Consider the following 19,392-nt stretch of genomic DNA (forward strand, 5'->3'; position numbering starts at 1 on the left):
GAACCGAGGATTTTCAAGACTCTTACGCCTAAAATAGTGAAGCACGGCTGTTGCATCATTATCTTTAGGCATTTTTCTCGTCAAACCATAATGGTGGTTCCAACAATGCTTTCTCCAAAACCCAATCTCATCCCCATGGAAAACGTCTGCCACTTTCCCTACAGGTATACCGTTGTCATGAAAAACCTCTGTCAAACTCTTTGCAGCTTCAGGCATATTTTTGTTACCTTTCATATATTGTCTCTTTGATGGAGTGACGTGAAACCATGGCTATGGCGATTTTCAGCCAAACTCACATCATATATATCTTCAAGTTTTCTTTTTTGTAACTTCGCATTCTAGCTTGGCAACCACATCTAATAGTCGAAGTACTTCTCGAAGCTACACCTTCAATTTCTTCTTTCTTGTTATGGACCCCTCGGCGTGAGCAAACCAATAGACAACTAGAAGGCAATTCCACACCCGTTTGTTTTTATCGTAGTCGAACACGAATCTCAAATCCCCCCCTGTTTACCAAACTCTCTGCGTAGTAAGTCTTTGCTTCATCAACACTATTAAATTTCATACCTAAGTGTGGAGCAACTAATTTATTAACGTCATTACTTTGAGAATCAAGTACAACAAGAAGAAGTGCCAACAAAAGCTCTAACATTTTCTTCCATTTCTAGCAAAAAAAAAAGAGAAAATATCAAATGACCTTAAAATAGATATTAATGACTCCCATATATTAAATTGACAATTTTAACGTCTATTCTAATTAGCAAAAAACGATTATGGTATAAAAGAGGGCTATAGAGCAATTCTTCGAGAACAAACAACTAAGAATTCTAATTCGAAAAGAAAGCACTCAAGTTCAAAAGGACAATATCAAAGCAAAGAATATTACCTTCTTACAAATCGGAAAAACCAAAAGAACGATAAAATAAGATTAACTTACCTTGGTTTACAGAGATGGCTAATTCCAAAAAAATAGTATAGTGATTTTTTGTGAAAAAGAAAGATAATGGGCTCTAATTGAATAGTCGGGTGATCTTTTGTGAAGAAGAAACCGGCGTGGGTTTATCTGTAGAGAGTGAGTGAGGAAGAAGAAGTCTCAGAGTGTTTTGTTGGGTTTTTTGTTTTTTTTATGATTAGAAAATCAAAATGACCATTATACCCACCCTGAATTCTTTGTTTGATAAGGAATAGTTCTTGGACGTTGGATGGGTTGTGATCAAACGGACGGACGAGTTTTGTCAAGATAAGCTGTCAATTGGAGCTGTCAAGGTAGCCAGCCCCATATATATATATATATATATATATATATATATATATATATATATATATATATATATATAGGGGGGCCTATATATAGTGATTAGATTAGATTGCAGATTAGACCGTATTCCCCAGCATATATGAGAGATTTGATTCTGTCCTTGAGAAGTGCAAAGATACCAAGTCCCAAATTTTTCATCCAGTTCATCTGCATTGCATCGTAAACAGCAGGGCTGCATGACACAATAAATTATATATTCCCAACACCAAGAGCTTCCCTAACAGGCTTTTGATTCAAGAATTCCTCCGTATTCGAAAAATCATAGCAGAGGTTCCCTTGACATTTCTTTCTAATATCATAGTACTGCATACGGAAACACAATATATATCAAGCTTGCTGTATTGTCACCAATTGTCTAAAGTCTGACAAAAAGGATGAATGCCCATGCTTACTTACATTGACATTCCCAGCTATGTCCAAGATCTTATTAAAGATTGAAGTGCAAGCATCATATGATTTGTTGCAATCATCTCCACCATTTTTCGCTGCAACAACACTTCAAAAATAATCCACAAGTCTAACATAATCATAGTGAAAAGTATAGAAGAAAGCTTTCTATATTCATTTACAGAGAGATCAGTTTGGATGCTCCCTTCTAAAATCTTTTCATCTCAGATGAACTCAAAAAAATAATAATAAGTGGTGTCAACGACCAAATCCCGTCGTCATAAATGATGTATCTTGAAATGGACAAACATCTAAGACTTCAAAACATTAAAACTACAATGATGTCTCTGTAGTCTGAGAATTGTTATTACTGGGAGTAGTATTAAGAAAGTGGGGAAGACTTACCACATAGTTCTACTGTGTCATTTCAAGATTCGGAACCATTCCATTAATACTTCGGACTCTTGGATAATTTTCATTTGTAAGGCATAGTCCGTGGAAACCTTGTACTGAACTGCTGAATCGGTAAGTCCATTGCCAATGGTGAATCCCTGTTTGGCCACATAATTTGGTTATGTAGGTCCAAGATTGGGAGTGACAACAACAAATTCATAATTAATCAATAAGAGAAGTACCTTGAGATTTATATGAATCCCTTCTTTCTCTTTGTAATCATTTTATTTTGAAGTCATCTGGCTATCTTGGAAATTATTTGCAAATACAAAAAATCGACACCATTATCACCATTAAGAAAAGAGAAGCAGTTCATTGAAAATTAGGACCAAACCTTTAAAACAACAACACCACCAGAAAGCTTTGCAAGTCTCTCTTGCAACTTCTCCTTTTCATAATCAGAAGTGTTTGATTCCACAACTGACCTTAGTCCACAACTGACCTTAGTTGTTACAAGAATGAAACATGTTACTATTCCTTAACAATTCACACTATTCAATATATTCAAGCAATCACTTGTCCCATAAATTGACTAAAGTTGTAAGATGTTTGATTATAGTGTTGGAACAGAAAGGATTTCATTGTAATGAGGGAAAAAAAATATGAGAAACAAAAAAGATGGGAGAGAAAGGAAAAGAATCGCTTTGTATTCCTAGACTTTTCCCTTTCTTAAAGTCTTATTAAATAACTCAATTATTGCTAATTATATGCTATTTATAGTAATGTGTACAATTCAAAATGGCGTGGAATTGGTTTTTTAATATAATGCCACATGAAAAGACTGATTGCTCCTATTCAAAGGTGTTAAGCAATATTTTTATTTAAGGACAATATCGGCACTGAAAATTTATAAAGGCATAAAAAGACAAAATAGTCCTCATTAATAAATATCTAAGTATCTGATTTTATTATTCATCTAGGGGTATTATGCGTAAGAAAAAGACCCGGATGAATTTAAGAGGCCACGATCATTATAGAATATACTACTAGTAGAGATTAAAAAAAAAAAATACAAGAAAGTCAAGACAATCAACATAGTAATAATAGCTAAAACGCCAACATAATAATAATATCCAAACATCAACATGATAATATCCAAAATAAATTAGCACTCTCAAATACAAACAAGTTTTATTTTCAAAACATGACCACCCCAAGATAGATAAAATTCCGTTCTTATTCAACACTCAATAAAACATAGTACTGAAATTGACAAAAGACAAAAACTGTTCTCTAGCTATAACTAGTCATTTTAAGCGTAATGCAACACTAAACATGGGGTGTTTAAGTTGTAAACTATACCAATGGGTAGAATAAGCTTATGCCCTGGACGAGACACGACACTTCTCAACAATCGTCCATTGTGGGCAGATCCCTCCCCACCCTGCAAGTACGTATGTGAACTTCATGTCAAATGTGCAAGCCACCAACACAGTTTGGGTGACACATTTTGGGTGACGTTACCCTCAGGGGCAGACCCAGTGTATAACCAAGGTATTCAAAGTTTGCCCAAAACAAAAGTAGTAGGCTTAAATCCTTAGTATTTAACTTGGCCCATTAGTATTTAGCTAAAAAAAAAAAAAAAACTTGGCTCATTAGTTCACCAGTTATTTTTAACATTTTGGATTATGGACTCTGGGCCAAGTCTACACTTTTACTTTTACTCCAATGAATTACTCCAATTCATTTCATTTTTTTTCTCCAGTAAACTTCCCAAGCGTTCTCGATTTCTCAATCACCTTCTCTATTATTTGGACCTTTTCTCAGATTCATTTCTCAAACCATCTCGAATTCTCAATTCAATTTCTCGCGGATATCATTTTGCCTTTTGAAATCATATATTTATATTGAACCTTCTATTTTTAGTGTCCTCAAGATTTTACAGAATTACTCGTTGATTTTTTTTTTACACAACACTAAAGAAAATTTTCGGTTGTTGAATTTCTGACTTGAATACCCTCGACGAAACTCCTGGGTCCACCCCTGGTTACCCTTCCTATTACGATACCTAGCATGTTGCTCTAATGGTAAGTTGATTGGAAAGTGTATACCATCAACCGCATCCTAACAAAGAAAATTCATTAAGATTAAATTTTCTAACCTTGAAATAACACTCATCTTAACTTGTGTAAGAAAAAGTTATCTAACCTTGAAATAGCAATGCCAATGATGTGTGTTGGAGCACTCGCGAGGAGAGTTCTTAGCAGTAGCATTTGTTACTAACTTCCTAAATAACCGAAGCAATGCAACCAATACAACATGGAAGTAACGATGGACTGTTTCTCCCGAGCGCAAGAATTGAAATATTTCATTTCGATTACACATATCATGCCCAACAGTGTTAAGAAACAAAGTCACTTGCTCTTCGACGGTGACATGTCTACTATCAAATAGACCATGACCACGCAAACGAGTGCACAATTGACGAAACATTTCTCGTCTCATTCTTAATTGCTCATAACAAAATCTGTCAGTGGTTATATACATCCTACCCAACGCAGTTGCCCGTATAGAATCTCAATTTGTACGAGGAGCTCTAATAAGAACGGGGGGGCGGGGACGGGGGCGGAGCCCTACGCCTAGGCCTATACCTTCCTATATACCTTCTCCTATACCACCATGTCATCATAATATGACCCATCATAATAATAAGAAAAGTCGCAACTAGTCTACGCTCACGTTTTGTTCTCATTCTACAAAAACTCAAATAGAATAAACCATTTAACAGAAAGTTCATCAACTAGAGACAACAAACCAACATATATTTAAATTCCAAGAAAGTGTTTACAGTTTACCCAATTTCAACAGAAAGTTTAGCATAACATGGAATAACAACAAACATTGAGATAATTGCTATAATTGCTGAAACAAACATATACAAATTGAAAACTTCAATTATAAGTTCTTCAATAGTATAAAAAAAACATCTGTGAACAATAAAATATCATAAATGAGAACATTTTACACTTGATTAGAATCTTTCATCACCCTCTTAAATCACAACAAGGACAGTTCATAAATTTTATAACCACACCCAAATTGCAAAACTACAACTATTCGGAAACTAAAAAAAAAAAAAAAAGATTTTTTTACCAAACTCAAACAACAATTCAAGCAAATAATTAAAATAACAGTAGATAATTTCTATAATCAAGTTATATATCGAGTTTCACTACTAAAATCTATAAAAAAATTAGTTTATATCAATAAATTGAAAAAGGTATCTAAAAACAGCATAACAAAGAGATAGAGAGGAGAGAACTAGAGAGAAAAATAGCATAGAGAGAACTGATTAGAAATTTTACCTGTGCTTGATGATTAGAACAAAAAAAATCCCTCCTTTGACGCTGAAACAATTGTCCACTTAAGAGAGAGATTTGAAAGAGATTAGAAACTAGAGAAAAATCGAGAGAGGAGAAGAAATGATGGAGAGAACGTTACTACCTTTCGATCCAAAGCGAGAGATGGGAGATGGGAGTGGCGGCACTGAGAGTGTGAGAGATGAGAGCGAGAGATAGTGGGAAAATATTGTTGCTATAGCGGGAAAATTTCGGTTGTTTTCCCACTAGCAAAAGGATTTTGGGGTCCTATTTTCTTGTTTCTGATGGAAAAATATCATTTTCCGGCAAATCAGTTTTTGTTTGCCGATCTGCGTTTTTGGCAGCCAAACACGGGGAAAATCACTGTTTAAGTGGGAAAAACCATGAGTCTTTGTATTGGCCATCGAAATTAGATCGGGGCAGCCTCCTCGGTACCCCAAACAACAAAGTCCAAACAAGAAAGCCCAATACACCCCCCACCAAATCGCAAACCGGAAAAACCTGTTCTCTCGGTCATCTCTCTGCCAAAACCCTTCGGCCAATTATCGCGAAACCTAACCAAAAAAAATCAAAATCCGAATTGAAGCAATCCAATTGAACCTTCGACTATGAGGAAGGGTTTGTTCTAGTAGCAAGAAAGCCGTGTTTATCGCCAACAGCTTGCCCTTCATCAAACTCAAGTTTATCGCCAACAGCTTGCCCTTCATCAAACTCAAGTTTATCGCCAATAGCTTGCCCTTGATTTGCGTTTCAATCTTCTTCATCCTGATTCAGGTATATATTGTGTTTTTTTTGTGTATATATTGTTATATACTAGTTTCAATTATATACTAGTTATAGATTATATACTAGTTGGCGTTTCTTATATACTAGATTCAATATATACTAGTTCTAGATTCTCGTAATTATCTAACAATATAAGAAATCACTTGAATGTCGCATGCATTACTGCCAATCTTTGCATAGTTACTATTATATGAATTTTGGTTTGCGTTAAAAAGAACAAGACAATAGATAGCGTACCTGAGAATGCTAAGAGTTTCACTTTGTGGTTTATATATATAATCGAATCTATTTATGTCATTACATGAAAGAGAAGCAATTTGGAGATATACTAGGATGCAATCCTTACTTTATTGCTTACAGAATAGGTCAAATATTTGTAAAAGAATGAGGCTTAGAAGAAAAAAAGCATTTGCTGCTCCAAATCTGAAACACGATTTCTTTTTCAAGTCTCTGTATTTTGTAGTAGTGACAATGACATTATCCAAAAAAAAAAAGTAATAGATACGAGGATGGCTCTGCTGAAAAAAGTAATGTGAGTGGTTTCTAGTGTTAATGCTCGATAGAGAACAGTTTGAGGAAGTTTATTTATCTAGGGGGTTGATTTGTTTTAGAGCTTGGAGTAGATTTTGATTCTATTGGAGAGTGAAAGATCTTTCAAATGAATTTCATAGGACTGGAGGAAGAGATCAGGGAGATAGCAACTTGTATGGTAGGGTTCACGGGCCTGATTGATTTCGGAGTTTCTTCATAATGCTCGGCTGTACTTAAGTAGAAGTAGAGTACATAACAGATTGTACCTTTGTATCCTGAATTGCCAGATGTTGAAGGCAATGTGTTCTATCTGGTTGATGGGAGGAGTATCCTCTTTGATCTTTTCCGAACCTGTTTTTTGTTTTTTGGTAGGAGAAGTTTTAGTGGCATGTTAGTGAGTATATATACTGACGCCTAGTGAAAATGTGGGTTATGGAAGTTGGTTTATCAGGTAAATTTGGAAGAATTATAACATGTCAATTATTATTGCTTGGGTCGTTTCAAGGCATTATTTGTCGTTTTTGAAGGGAAGGATTGGCATGTGCAAAACCAGAAAAGAAAAAAAATATGTTTAATTGATTTGGCCTTGAGGAGTTCAGGTAGGGCCCTCAGATCGACTTTGTTCATGTCTTGTAGTTCGGGCCTTTCGATTGATTCCTACAGAGGCTAGGAGGCCTCTTTTGGGATGGTTTGTTAGGTGGGCAATGATATGGTCGGGGCTCCAAATATTAGTTTTTACTTTGGGAAATTGTTTTTCCGGGCAACAATTGTTTTCAATCGGGGTTGTTAGAAGGATGCTTTCTTTGTGTTAATTATCCAGATCTGAAAATAATGCTTTGAAACAAATGATGATTTTGCTTTTTGTTCTGTTTTGAAAGGTTAAAACATAACACTTGGTTGGTCGATAGCTAAGACAGATTGGGGTGGCTAGGAGGTTTTTCCTCATCAGCCCGTCTCTAATTACTTTCACCATTTTGCTAGTGTAGTAAAACTGCAGTGTCGGTGGCTAGAAGGTTCTTGCTCTTGAAAGCTCCTTCTCTTATTTACTTTTACTTATCGCCACCATTTTGAGCCCTTGCTCGTGTTGTGTCGTTTTAGAAACTTATTCAGAATTCCTTTTGGATAGTAGTCTTGCATGAGCATGAACACCTACTTAGTTTCACTTTCGTCACCGTAAGTCGGGGAGAGTTGAATTTTGGATGATGCTCTTTGGAGTAGTGAGTAAATATAACCTCCGTTAAGTAAAAGTGTGCAAAGATGCATGCGATGAATGACAAAGCGTTTTGCTATTCCATCAAATGCTTCCAGTCAAAAATAGAATTGTATATCATTGTCTTCAAGAATGACGAAGGCAGGAGGAGTATGTCAAGCTTGAATAAAAATTGTAAAATGAACTAGGTAAAAGAGGTCGAGATTGTTGTGGTTCACTTGAGTATCGCTTTGTAGAGATTAATGGTAAAAAAAGAAAATAGTAAGTGTATTATGAAGTGTTCAAGCTTGGTGGAAAGTGTGTAATAGCTTTTGTTTTCGGTTGTTAATATAATTCGTGATAGCTTCACTATTTGAAGAAATAACTATTTGTAAATTTGTACAAACAACCAATAAGATAAATTAAAAGGCTTGCCTTCATATCGAGTATTTGTAAGCCGTTGAAGGGCATTTCCTTGAAGCCTTAATGGAGATTCATAAGCTTTGCCTTCTCGCAAGTCATGGTGTAAGCCTCCACGCCTTCTAAATAGTTGTGCATTCAATTAAATTTCGACAATACTTGATGGTATTTTCGGTTTTCAGAGGTATTAACTATTAACTCACCTATTAAGGAACAGTTTACAACTGCAATTATGTAGCGGTTCTCTGGTTATGCATCCTTGTACACGCACACGCACCTTAGTTTCAATTCTTGATTGTGTGACATCTAAACTCTCCGCAACTGGTTTCTACTCGACGGATCACTGCGTGAAGACAGTTTGCCCAGGGGTTGGGACTTGGGAGTTTGGGACATGGGGTTGGCCAATGCTAGGCTTCGAATGCAAGTCTGCGTTGAAATGTGAGGTCCTAGCCCGCCCAAACAGCAAATAATAACCTGTATGGATTCAAATCCTTTTACCAACCTTAATAGTTGAAATGGAAAACTACCCTCAAAACCACAAATGAAGTCAAAAACAAAGAAAGGTTATATTCATCCGATTGCGATTTGGATGTCCGATTTGTTTTCCTAAATCACGGTGTTGGACATCGAACTTGATTTTGTTACAATTCTTGGAAAATGACTTGTTTTCTTCTTTTTGAGTTTTCTTTTTTTCTGGTAATCAAGGATCACAATAAACTTCGTTTGTTCTGAAAATACAAATTCAGATTCAATTGTAAATTAGTTTTCTGAAGCAATGTAAATTCAGATCTCATTGGAATCTAATTTTTGGTGCATTTTGATTTAAGATTGGCCCCCAAGCTAAATATTTTTGTGGTATGGTTAGAACTTAGAAGAGGGTGACAATGTGTCATAGCATCAAGGTGCACTGCTGTTATACGAGGCTTTCTCTTTTGAGGATCAATACATTAGGGTTATGTATCATAGATCAAAGACTACTTTTCGGATAGGTGACAAGCGAAATACATTAGGGTTATTCTCTTCTTTTGTCTGCTTCTTTATTTCTTATTTCCTTGTTTCTGTTTCTGGTGTAATCTACATGTTTGAGTTTGAGTTATATGTGCGGATAATGAATTTAGGGGGAAAGGTGCTAGTGGTTGGACTTTGCTAGGATTCTTAGTATTGCTAAATTAAGCCACCGCGGCGCAGTTTTGGTTTGCAAAAATTCAAGCCCAAGAACTTATTCGACTTTCTATGTAAAGAAACCTTTTTCTTTGATCATGAATGATGAATATGAAGTTACTACTTGGGGGAAAGCTACTTTGATCATGAATGATGAATGATGTTATAAGAGAAGATACTTTTACCATTTTATGATTAGTGTTTACGTACATTACATTTACTCACCTTTCATCGCTTATGTTCTTGAGTCTTGGCTAATGAGTAATGACCTTGATCACATGGCTTTTTACAGTACTTGCTTAAGGTCCGGATCTGAGGGAACAAAACTGAAGCGGTAAAGCATTATAGGTGAGAAGCTCTTTCTTTGGTTATCAAATTTTACTGAATGTACAATCAAGGTGGTTTTTTTGGGTGGTTTCCCCTATACTTGACGAGGGACAGTCAAGTTCATTTTGTTGTAGAGAGAGTCCAGTTATTTTGTTGTAATACTTGATGTACATAAATGGCGGTTCATACAGAAACAGTCTTATATATATATACATTTTGTAATCGTGTAAAAGTTAGGTTATATGTACATATGGTTGTTGGAAGGATGTCATTATTGATTTCCAGGTTATGACAGGTTTAAGTATACGAAATGTTGACCAAACAAAGGAAACTCTGCCCAAAATTCGATAGAATTTGGATAGCGTAACGCCTCATTCTATTTCTTCATATATACTTGGAGTTATCATAGCAAGCTTATAAGTCTATTAGTTTTACGACTGAGATGATCTCTTTTTTCTAGTGGTTTTCTTTGTACATTGTTTATTTAAATATGGTTTACTAATACTTGTTTTATTTTTCTTTGTAGCGATGGGTCCTCGATCAAAGAATGTGAAGAATGTAGCGAAAACTACATTAAAGGGTGTTAAGAAATTGTTTGGTGGCGGTTCCTCTAGCGGTGATGCAGTTGGAAGAAAAAGACATAGGGCAGACGGCTTAACGGCATCAGCGCGTAGAGGGGACCATTTGGAAAAAGAGGTTCTTGAGGTTCCTGAGGTTGATTCGTTTAGTGAAGATAGTGTAGATAGTGTAGATAGTGATACTAATGTAGGTTTAGATGTAGGTTTAGACAAAGGGAAGAGTATAGTAGAAGAGGAGAGTGAGAGTGAGGAGGAGAGTGAGGAGGAGGATGAGCAGGATGATGATGTTGAAGAATATGTGGTAGAAGACGTACCACCAGTGGAAGAAGCACCTCCAGTATTGGATTTCGTAAGAAAATCCAATGATGATTTGGAGTTTCAAAGAGGTGTGTATGGGGGAGGCCCGTATGAGTCAGAGTTGTTGTATGACTATGCGGTGCATGTCGCTCGCGATGTTTGGGAGAGAAGGGTAATATTTTGTTTTTCTTGTGTACTTTGATTTTCTTTTACAAAATATTTTATTTCTGTTCATATATATCTAATCGTGCTTTCGGTTGTTTCGGGGAGGATCGCGGGCGTTGAAGTGTGTTTCACACTTAGCGAAGTTATCCCAATGGAATTTCAAAATGAATGTGAAAGGTCTCCGAGATTTGCCGTGCAGTTGAGAAGGACTGGGTTGTTTGATCTCGTGGAAGGTTATCACGAGCATATGGATCCACCATTGATCTCGGCGTTTGTGGAGAGATGGCATCCGGAGACCAACACCTTCCATATGCCAGTTGGGGAGATGACTGTGACTTTGGACGATGTTGTCCAAATCTGTGGAGTCACGATTAGATGAGGAAGAAGCGGTGCAAGGGGACGATGAATTTGAACTTACAACAATCGATAAATCTCTTACATCTCGTGCCGGGGCTCCCTATTGATTTGATTAGAGGCGGAGATGGAAGCTAGCAAGTTCACTTCAAAAGTAAGGCTAGAATTCATCCGGAAGCATTTTGCGAACAAGATTCATGATAGCCCTATATGTGACGCTCTTTGGGAATGTGGTAGAGAAGGCCTCGAGTTTCGGGATGTTCAACGGATTTGTTAGAGCTTTTTATTCTGTTTTCTTTGGATGTGCCGTTTTCCGACAAGTTCGGGACTGGAGTGCCTATATGTTATCTCGAGGCCGTTGTTGAAATTGATGAGATAGAAGAGTATGCATGGGGTGCGGCAATTTTGGCGTTTTATATAGAGGTCTCGGGGCTGCCACATGTGCGAAGGTGAAAGGGGTTCTGAGGGCTATATGACTCTTCTAGGTAAAATTTGAGTATTTTAGAGTTTATTTTTTTTTAATGTTAATTTTATTACTCTATCAATATGTTAACTATTTGTGTATATCTAGGCATGGATCTATGAGTATTTTCGGTATTCATGGCAGTCCCAAATTTCAACTATATCTCGTCGGCCGCGTGCTCATAGACACATCCGGCCGCTCCACACTATTACGACACAACGTATGCATTGCAGTTTTATCGGCGATAATTGATTATTTGAATGAGTTCAATGTAAGTATTAAATTCAATGACAATTTGGTATTTAAGTTTGTTTATATTTATTTTTTTAGTAATTGATCATTAGAGTTGTTAATGACACATTTGATTTTGTTTCAGGTTGTTTGGCATCCCTACAAAAATATCAGAGATACAAACCCGATCGATGACATTGCATTTTTTGAGGGATTGCTATGTTTTTTCAACATTGTCGAGCTTTACGCTGTCGCAAGGGTGGTGCGTCAGTTGGGTCACGTGCAACTTGTACCTAAAGATCCTCCAATGCCAAATTGGAGAACAAGAACTGTGGCAGGACGCGGGTATGAGGTGAGCTGGACCAATATTGGGCCACTTTATTGGGAGTAGTGGCAGAATCACGTGATCCAACTCGCAACCGAGGACCTATTTCATCTTATCCATGGGAGTGTCATCAAAACTACATGACTTGGTATGCGAGGAATTCTCATGTAGTTTTGGTGAAACCCGGAGCTTCTTCCTATTCATCCCTCCCTGGAGACACTGCCTAACTGTTCACCGATTGTAAGTATTGTGATTTTTAATTGAGTTTTCTCTAACTGTGATTTTTTGCATTCGATTGGTAACTTATCTTGATTTTTCTTTTTTCGACAGAACGACATCATCGATGAAACCAGTCGTTTGCTAGAGAGAGGTCTGCAATTGGCTGGGAATGATATGCCAGAGGAAGCAAGGTCCTCCTTCGAACAGGCGTACAACTTGACTAGGTGCAAGTACATTGGTGGGCGCTATAGTTGATTTGTTTCAGTTTAGGGTTTGTAACTTTGTAGTTTAGTTTGATGGATGTAATTCATACATTGATGGATATGATGTTTGCATGAATGTTTGAATGGAATTTAATGTTTAGGGTTAGGGTTTAATGTTTGAATGTAATTTGTTTCAGTTTAAGGTTTAATGTATGAATGGAATTTTATGTATGGATGAATGTTTGATATCTGATGTTTGAATGGAAAAGTGGAATTTGATGAATGAGAGTGTTTGATATTTGATGTTTAAATGGAAAAGTGGAATTTGATGAATATGAAAGTGTTGTAAAAACAAAACGAATTTTGAAAAATTTTGCTTCCAAAGCGACCGGCCGCATCGTTTGGCATAAAGGCCAAACGACCTCGCCAGATCGTTTTGTATCAAAGCCAAACGACCATGGCAGATCGGTCTCTTTTAATCTCAAAGCGACCCACGAAGATCGTTTGTTCTAAAAAGCCAAACGACATGACCATATCGTTTGGTCTAAATGACAAACGACATGACCACATCGTTTGGTCTAAAAGGCCAAACGACATGGCCACATCGTTTGCCCTTTAGACCAAACGATCCGGGTGGTCGTTTTGTATTAAAGCCAAACGACTTCACCGTGTAGTTTCGGTCATTATTGACAACATCTAACGTTATTTCAAATCACTTTCGATTGAGGTCGAATCAACTAGTCGATCACTCGATTGCCATCGAATCAACTTAGTCGATCATTCGATTTCAAAATCACTTTCGATTGGCGTCGAATCAACTTAGTCGATCGCTCTATTTCCAAATCACTTTCGATTGCCGTCGAATCAACTTAATCGATCACTTTCGATTTCCAAATCAAATCAAATAAAAGCCCTAACATTATTTCCAAATAACAAAAAAATAAAATAAAATTACATTTGTTCCAAATTACATCAAAATATCAAATTACATCAATATATCACTTAGTCGATAAATTTCGATTTCAAAATCTTTCGATTGCCGTCGAATCAACTTAGTCGATTACTTTCGATTTCCAAATCAAATCAAATAAAAGCCCTAACATTGATAACATAAAAATCAAATCAAATTACACTTGTTCCAAATTACATCAAAATACAAATTACATCAAAATATCATATCGACAACATACAAACAACTTAGTCGATAACATGTATTGTTGGGTCTCTTCAACGAGCTCATTTTCCCATATTAAATTGGGAATGTTCAATGCCATAAATTGCAATTGCCTTTCTTGTCAAGGCCAAATTCCAACTTTCAGTAATATCATATCGAGCTCTAAGCCATTGGGCGACATTGGAGGAACCGGACAATCTTCAACAAGTTCAACATTGACAAAATGATTTCCACCAACATATCGCTACCCAACACTTGGGTCACTCTCTCAGGATTTGCTTGGGTTCTCGGTGGCATGAGAAGGAAGCAAGCGACGAGCTCCTAAATGCATAAGGACAACATTAAATCTTGAAGCAAATAAGTATCCAAAGAAAAGGCATGCTCATCCACTTATTTAAGGGTGCGTAACCTTCTTCATGTAGGATTTCCTTCATCGAATAAAAACCTCACTTTGATTGTACAAAGTACAATAAAAGGGGGAGGTTGTCAGTAAGCTCTTCGTACAACTCCCTTCTCATCTGTGGCCATTCTTCTTGACTTCTTCCTAATGCAATGCAGAGAAGCTCTATAACCGCAGTTGCCATCGCCAACGTGGTCATGGACTCTAACAATGTATTTATGCATTTCTTCGGGAATTCATCCAACCCGTAATCCTTAGGACCCATCGTCTTTCCAAAGTCTAAGCCATCTCTCACATTTCGTGGTGTATTTGTTTTGGAGAAGGCTTATTTCGTGGTGTGGTTGTTTTTTGGTGTTTTGGGAGAAGGTTTATTTCTTGGTGTGGTTGTTTTTGGTGTTTTGGAGAAGGCTTATTTGTTGGTGTGGTGTGGATGTTTTGGGTTGGTAGTTTTGGAGAAGACTTCTTTCTTGGTGTAGTGTGGATGTTTTGGGTGGTAATGTTTGGTTTGTGGACGAGACCCTCTCTTCATGGTCACGTTGAGAATGTTCAAAATGAGATGGATCTCGCTTTGAAGAGTTATCATCTCGGTTTGAAGCTTTCTGCTGCGGCTACCCTTCGGCCGACCTTTGGTTTTGCTTCCTCACAAGGCGGTACTAGCCATGTACTTTACGATGCGGCAATCTCCATAAGCTTCCTAATCATAACCCTCGCTCTTCTTGAAACCATTGCAAACCTATTCATGAACAAGTCCGTGAAGAAGGTGCAACATCGGGACCAACACCCACCGACACATTAGGAGAAGCGGACAATGTTTTTCAAAAGGGGTCGATAGCGATCAAAGGGATGGACCGCTCTTGCTCTTCAAACTCAATTAATTCATGAGCACATGGCGGTCCATGGCTCGTGCGCCAAATAGCACCAACACCTTATCTCTCCATCTTTAACACGCTTTTACGCGGGTATCTATTTCTTCAAATAACAAGTCTAAACACTTTGCGTGAGACAAGGCCTCCGAGTTCGCGAAACAAAGGAATCCGGTGGTGGTCTTTGAGTTACAATCATACTTCTCTCGAAGGTAGCTCTAATTTCGGACATCCGGATCTCTAGAATCGGGTGGATTAAGCTAAACATACTCAAAAATCATGACGGTTTGCATTTCCTAGTACACGCTTCACCGAAAGCATGAGACCCTTCAACTCTATTGGTCGTTGTACTCCCCAAAGTGAATGTGTTGGTCAGTCCAACAACATACGAATCGATCCCTGTGAGGAAACCAAGTCTCTCGCAAATAACAAACAAAATTGGAGTACTCAACCCTGTAATATTTTTCCAAATCATCCCATCTACACTGGAAAATAACCTCTGTCTTCGATTTGACTACAGTGTTCCACGAGAACTGGGCCTTCTCTACAAGTTCTGTAGTTGGAAAAATATCGTAACATTTGAAAGGGACTTGCGTAGCGATATGCCATCTACATAGATGCTTGTGTGCGTTAGGAAAAACTCTGTCAGCGGCACTCATCAGGGCTAAGTCCCTGTCAGACACGATCACAGATGGACTTATGTCACCAAGCAAGCCACTAAAATGATGTAGGGCCCACTCATAGTCATTTGTTGTTTGGTGATCGGCAAAGACGACACACGGTGAAAGATTTCCATGTTGAAGTCACCCCAACAAACTGTACGAAAGGCCACCGATACCTGTTAGTTTTGTAGGTAGTGTCTAACATGAAAACTGTTGGAAAAGTCGAGCCAACTTAACACCTTCGGATGGGCCCATAACAATCCGTTATCTCCTCGGTATTCTCATCCCTGTCTCAACTCCTCAAAATAATGTTCTTTTGCTAACAACTTACTTAATCTCGTAATTGTGTGAGACCGTTCATATCGATTTCCTCACCTTACGCCTTGCGGTGTAGACTTGGGATATACTAGAGATGTTATCATGATACCTATTCTTGATGGAATCAATATTTGTTTAGGTTTTATTCCACACTTACTCATCTCGACAAATACCGAACTCTGGAGCGGTTAGTCGAAAGTAGCAAATGCATGTCCTTCAAGGGTCTTCTTGATGGATGGTTGTGAACACCATTAAGAAGCGACAATTTTCCAACTATCGGCCGATTTGGCGTTGGAAAATACCTTTTAACTTAAATGGACATCCGATTTCTTGGTTCCCGACCTTCTCTTATTAGCCTTCTCTTAGCCTTCCTTCTTGTGTGACCGATACACACCCGAAAGCACTTTCATAAAGCCAAATTCAATCTTGCTACTTTCGGTTTCCTTTGGCACACTCAGACTTTTCAAATGACCACAACAACATTAACTTGTCTTCCTCTAGCGGTTGCCCAATCGATTGCCTCGCATTCACGTGTATGAAAGACCTAAACACATAAAAACAACAACTATTATTAATACACTAATAAAATTATATTTAGAAAATTTTAAAAAAAAAATGAAATCAATGCCTACTCAATCATACCTCTTACGTAGTAAAAATTTCTGTTGTATCACTTAAAATCGGTTGACAATCCACATCATTCGAGTTTGCGAGAAGATCGGTTCCGGATAGCGGCAAAGAATTCTACATATAGAAGAATAAAACAAGAGTCTCAAACAATGCATTTAGTTTCAAAAAGCGACCGACCATGTAGTTTCATCAAGAGTCCAAACGACCGGCTATGTAGTTTATAGTGTAATGAAACGACCGGCCATGTAGTTCTATATAGTGTAATGAAACGACCCGACCCATGTCGATTACGTAGTGTTCTCAAACTACACTACCATGTCGTTCGTAGTGTTCTCAAACTACACCGCCATGTCGTTCAGTAGTGTTCTCAAACCATGAGGCCCATGTCGTTTGATAGTGTTCCCAAAACGACCGACCCATGTCGTTTGGGCTCGGGTTTTGCATTCATTCATTTTGCATCCATTCATTCATTCATTCAATCAATCAAGTGTTTTGTATTCATTTTAATCAAGTGTTACCTCATTATTTAGGTTTGCATTTTGTCGTCGACGATTTCGAATTTCATTTGCTTTCGACTTGTGTCGATCTTCAAATTCTTCACCTTGACCTTCAACATTTTGTTCCACTTCTTCACTTTCAACATATCTTCTATTTTCTCCTTCTCTAATTTGTTGTTCTTCTCTAATTTGTTGTTGTACATCAAACATTACCTCAAATACTTCTTCTTCATCTTCATGTTCCATTTAGAGAAACTTGAGTGTGTAGAGAAACTTGAGTATGTAGAGAAACTTGAGTATTCTATGTAAACCCTAAACTCTAAAAACCGAGTGAATGAGTATTCTATATATATTTGAAATTTTGATATATTTGAATAATTGAGTGAAATATATTTGTAAACCCCCAAACTAGTTTATTATTTACAATTGAATAAAAAAAATGGAAAATAACAAGTTTAGATATAAAAGCAGATTATTATTTTAGATTTGGATAATTTAGTGAAATATGTTTGAAATTAAATTTTTTTTTGTCGATCACGAAATTTGTAAACCCTAAACCCTAAACCCAAACCCCAAACCCCAAACTAGATTATGATTCAAAATTTGAAAAAGAAAAAAAAAATAATAAGTTTATAAATAAAACAAATTATTATTTTTGAATAATTAAGTAAAATTTGTTAGCACGAAATTTGTAAACAACTCTAAACCCTAAACCCTAAATCTCAACCTAGTTTATGATTCACAATTTTAAAAATAAAAAAAAATAACAAGTTTAGATATAAAACAAATTATTATTTCAAATAATTAAGTGAAATATGTTGATGCGAAATTTCTAAACCTTGAACTCTGAACTCTAAACCCCAAACTAGTTTATGATTCACAATTGAAAAATAATAATAATAACAAGTTTAGATATAAAACAAATTATTATTTTAGATTTTTATAGCATGTTTGATTACATGTTTTAACTTGGTTATAAAGATACTATGTCATAACGGATAAAGAGTGTAGAGTGCATGTAGTTTTATTGATGTAATTGTGTTGTTTCTAACTTGATTTTTTAAATCGATTTCAATTTTTCTAATTCAATTGAAATCGTTTGAGTGCATTTGGAATCGTTTGAGTCGCGTGTCCACGTCGTTTGAGTGTACACTCAAACCGCGTGACAAGTCGTTTGAGTGTATACTCAAATTACATGTCCAAGTCGTTTGAGTGTATACAAAAAACTACATGGACAAGTAGTTTGAGTGTTACTCACACTAACACACAAACTACATTGGCCATATCGTTAGCGGCCATGTCGTTTGAGTGTACACTCAAACTCTGTGGCCATGTAGTTTGAGTGTACACTCAAACTACTTTCGGCCATGTCGTTTGAGTGTATACTCAAACTACATGAACCCGTCGTTTGAGTGTTACTCACACTAACACTCAAACTACGCGGCCATGTCGTTTGAGTGTACACTCAAACTACTCGGCCATGTCGTTTGAGTGTATACTCAAACTACATGAACCCATCGTTTGAGTGTTACTCACACTAACACTCAAACCACTGTGCCATGTAGTTTGAGTGTACACTCAAAACTCTGTGACCATGTCGTTTGAGTGTACACTCAAACTACTGGTCATGTAGTTTGAGTATACACTCAAACGATATGGCGGCGTAGTTTGAGTGTAAACTCAAACGACATCGACACGTAGTTTCGGTGTTAGTGTGAGTAACACTCTCAAGCGACTTTTGTCCATATCGTTTGAGTATACACTCAAGCGACTTGAAAGCGAAGTCGTTTCGTTTTCACTCAAACGACATGGTCATGTATGTTTTACGTTTTACTCAAGCGACGACCATGTCGTTTGAGTGTAAAAACGACTTCGCCAAATCGTTTGAGTGTACACTCGAGGCGACATGGTCGTGTCGTTTGATTTAAAATGCAAACGACCGGAGGGTTCGTTTTGACAATACCGGTTGAATTGGTTGCTGGGCTTGGGCTTTATGGCAAATTTGTAATATGGCAAATTTGTAAAATTTCTTTTTTTTTGAGGGGTTGCCCAATCCAATTTGATGAGTGCCCAATGGAATCACCAAAACCATTTGCCAGCCCGGTTTGCCAGTAAACAAAC

At 37.1% G+C, this 19,392-nt stretch overlaps 1 protein-coding gene and 3 long non-coding RNA genes across 5 annotated transcripts; 2 read left to right on the top strand and 2 right to left on the bottom strand.

Annotated features, from left to right (window-relative positions):
- Nucleotides 1-1,312: 1,312 nt before the first annotated feature.
- Nucleotides 1,313-2,126, bottom strand: LOC147517508 (uncharacterized). Its single transcript, XR_015213890.1, has 3 exons — nucleotides 2,111-2,126; nucleotides 1,715-1,803; nucleotides 1,313-1,621 (listed from the first exon to the last, which is right to left on the bottom strand). It is a non-coding gene; the product is annotated as an uncharacterized LOC147517508 (long non-coding RNA).
- A 12-nt stretch (nucleotides 2,127-2,138) lies between these two features.
- LOC147517509 (uncharacterized) lies at nucleotides 2,139-5,737 on the bottom strand. Of its 2 annotated transcripts, none has more exons than XR_015213892.1 (4): nucleotides 5,603-5,737; nucleotides 5,464-5,521; nucleotides 2,341-2,595; nucleotides 2,139-2,256 (listed from the first exon to the last, which is right to left on the bottom strand). It is a non-coding gene; the product is annotated as an uncharacterized LOC147517509 (long non-coding RNA). The 2 variants fall into 2 exon arrangements; XR_015213891.1 differs by having other exon boundaries at nucleotides 2,341-2,600.
- A 4,118-nt stretch (nucleotides 5,738-9,855) lies between these two features.
- LOC147517510 (uncharacterized) lies at nucleotides 9,856-10,969 on the top strand. The gene is made up of 2 exons (XM_086593620.1): nucleotides 9,856-9,913; nucleotides 10,419-10,969. The coding sequence occupies exon 2, from the start codon at nucleotides 10,421-10,423 to the stop codon at nucleotides 10,967-10,969; it is 549 nt and encodes a 182-aa protein (XP_086449746.1). The 5' UTR covers nucleotides 9,856-9,913; nucleotides 10,419-10,420.
- Nucleotides 10,970-12,125: 1,156 nt separating this feature from the next.
- Nucleotides 12,126-13,010, top strand: LOC147517511 (uncharacterized). The gene is made up of 2 exons (XR_015213893.1): nucleotides 12,126-12,545; nucleotides 12,636-13,010. It is a non-coding gene; the product is annotated as an uncharacterized LOC147517511 (long non-coding RNA).
- The last annotated feature ends 6,382 nt before the right edge of the window (nucleotides 13,011-19,392 follow it).

Source organism: Coptis chinensis, chromosome 2 (genome assembly GCF_015680905.1).
Source record: "Coptis chinensis isolate HL-2020 chromosome 2, ASM1568090v1, whole genome shotgun sequence".
In the NCBI taxonomy this organism is placed as follows: domain Eukaryota; kingdom Viridiplantae; phylum Streptophyta; class Magnoliopsida; order Ranunculales; family Ranunculaceae; genus Coptis; species Coptis chinensis.

Excerpts from the sequence above, each read along its gene's own strand:
- LOC147517510 (XM_086593620.1), top strand. The coding sequence starts at position 10,421 with ATGGGTCCTCGATCAAAGAATGTGAAGAATGTAGCGAAAACTACATTA.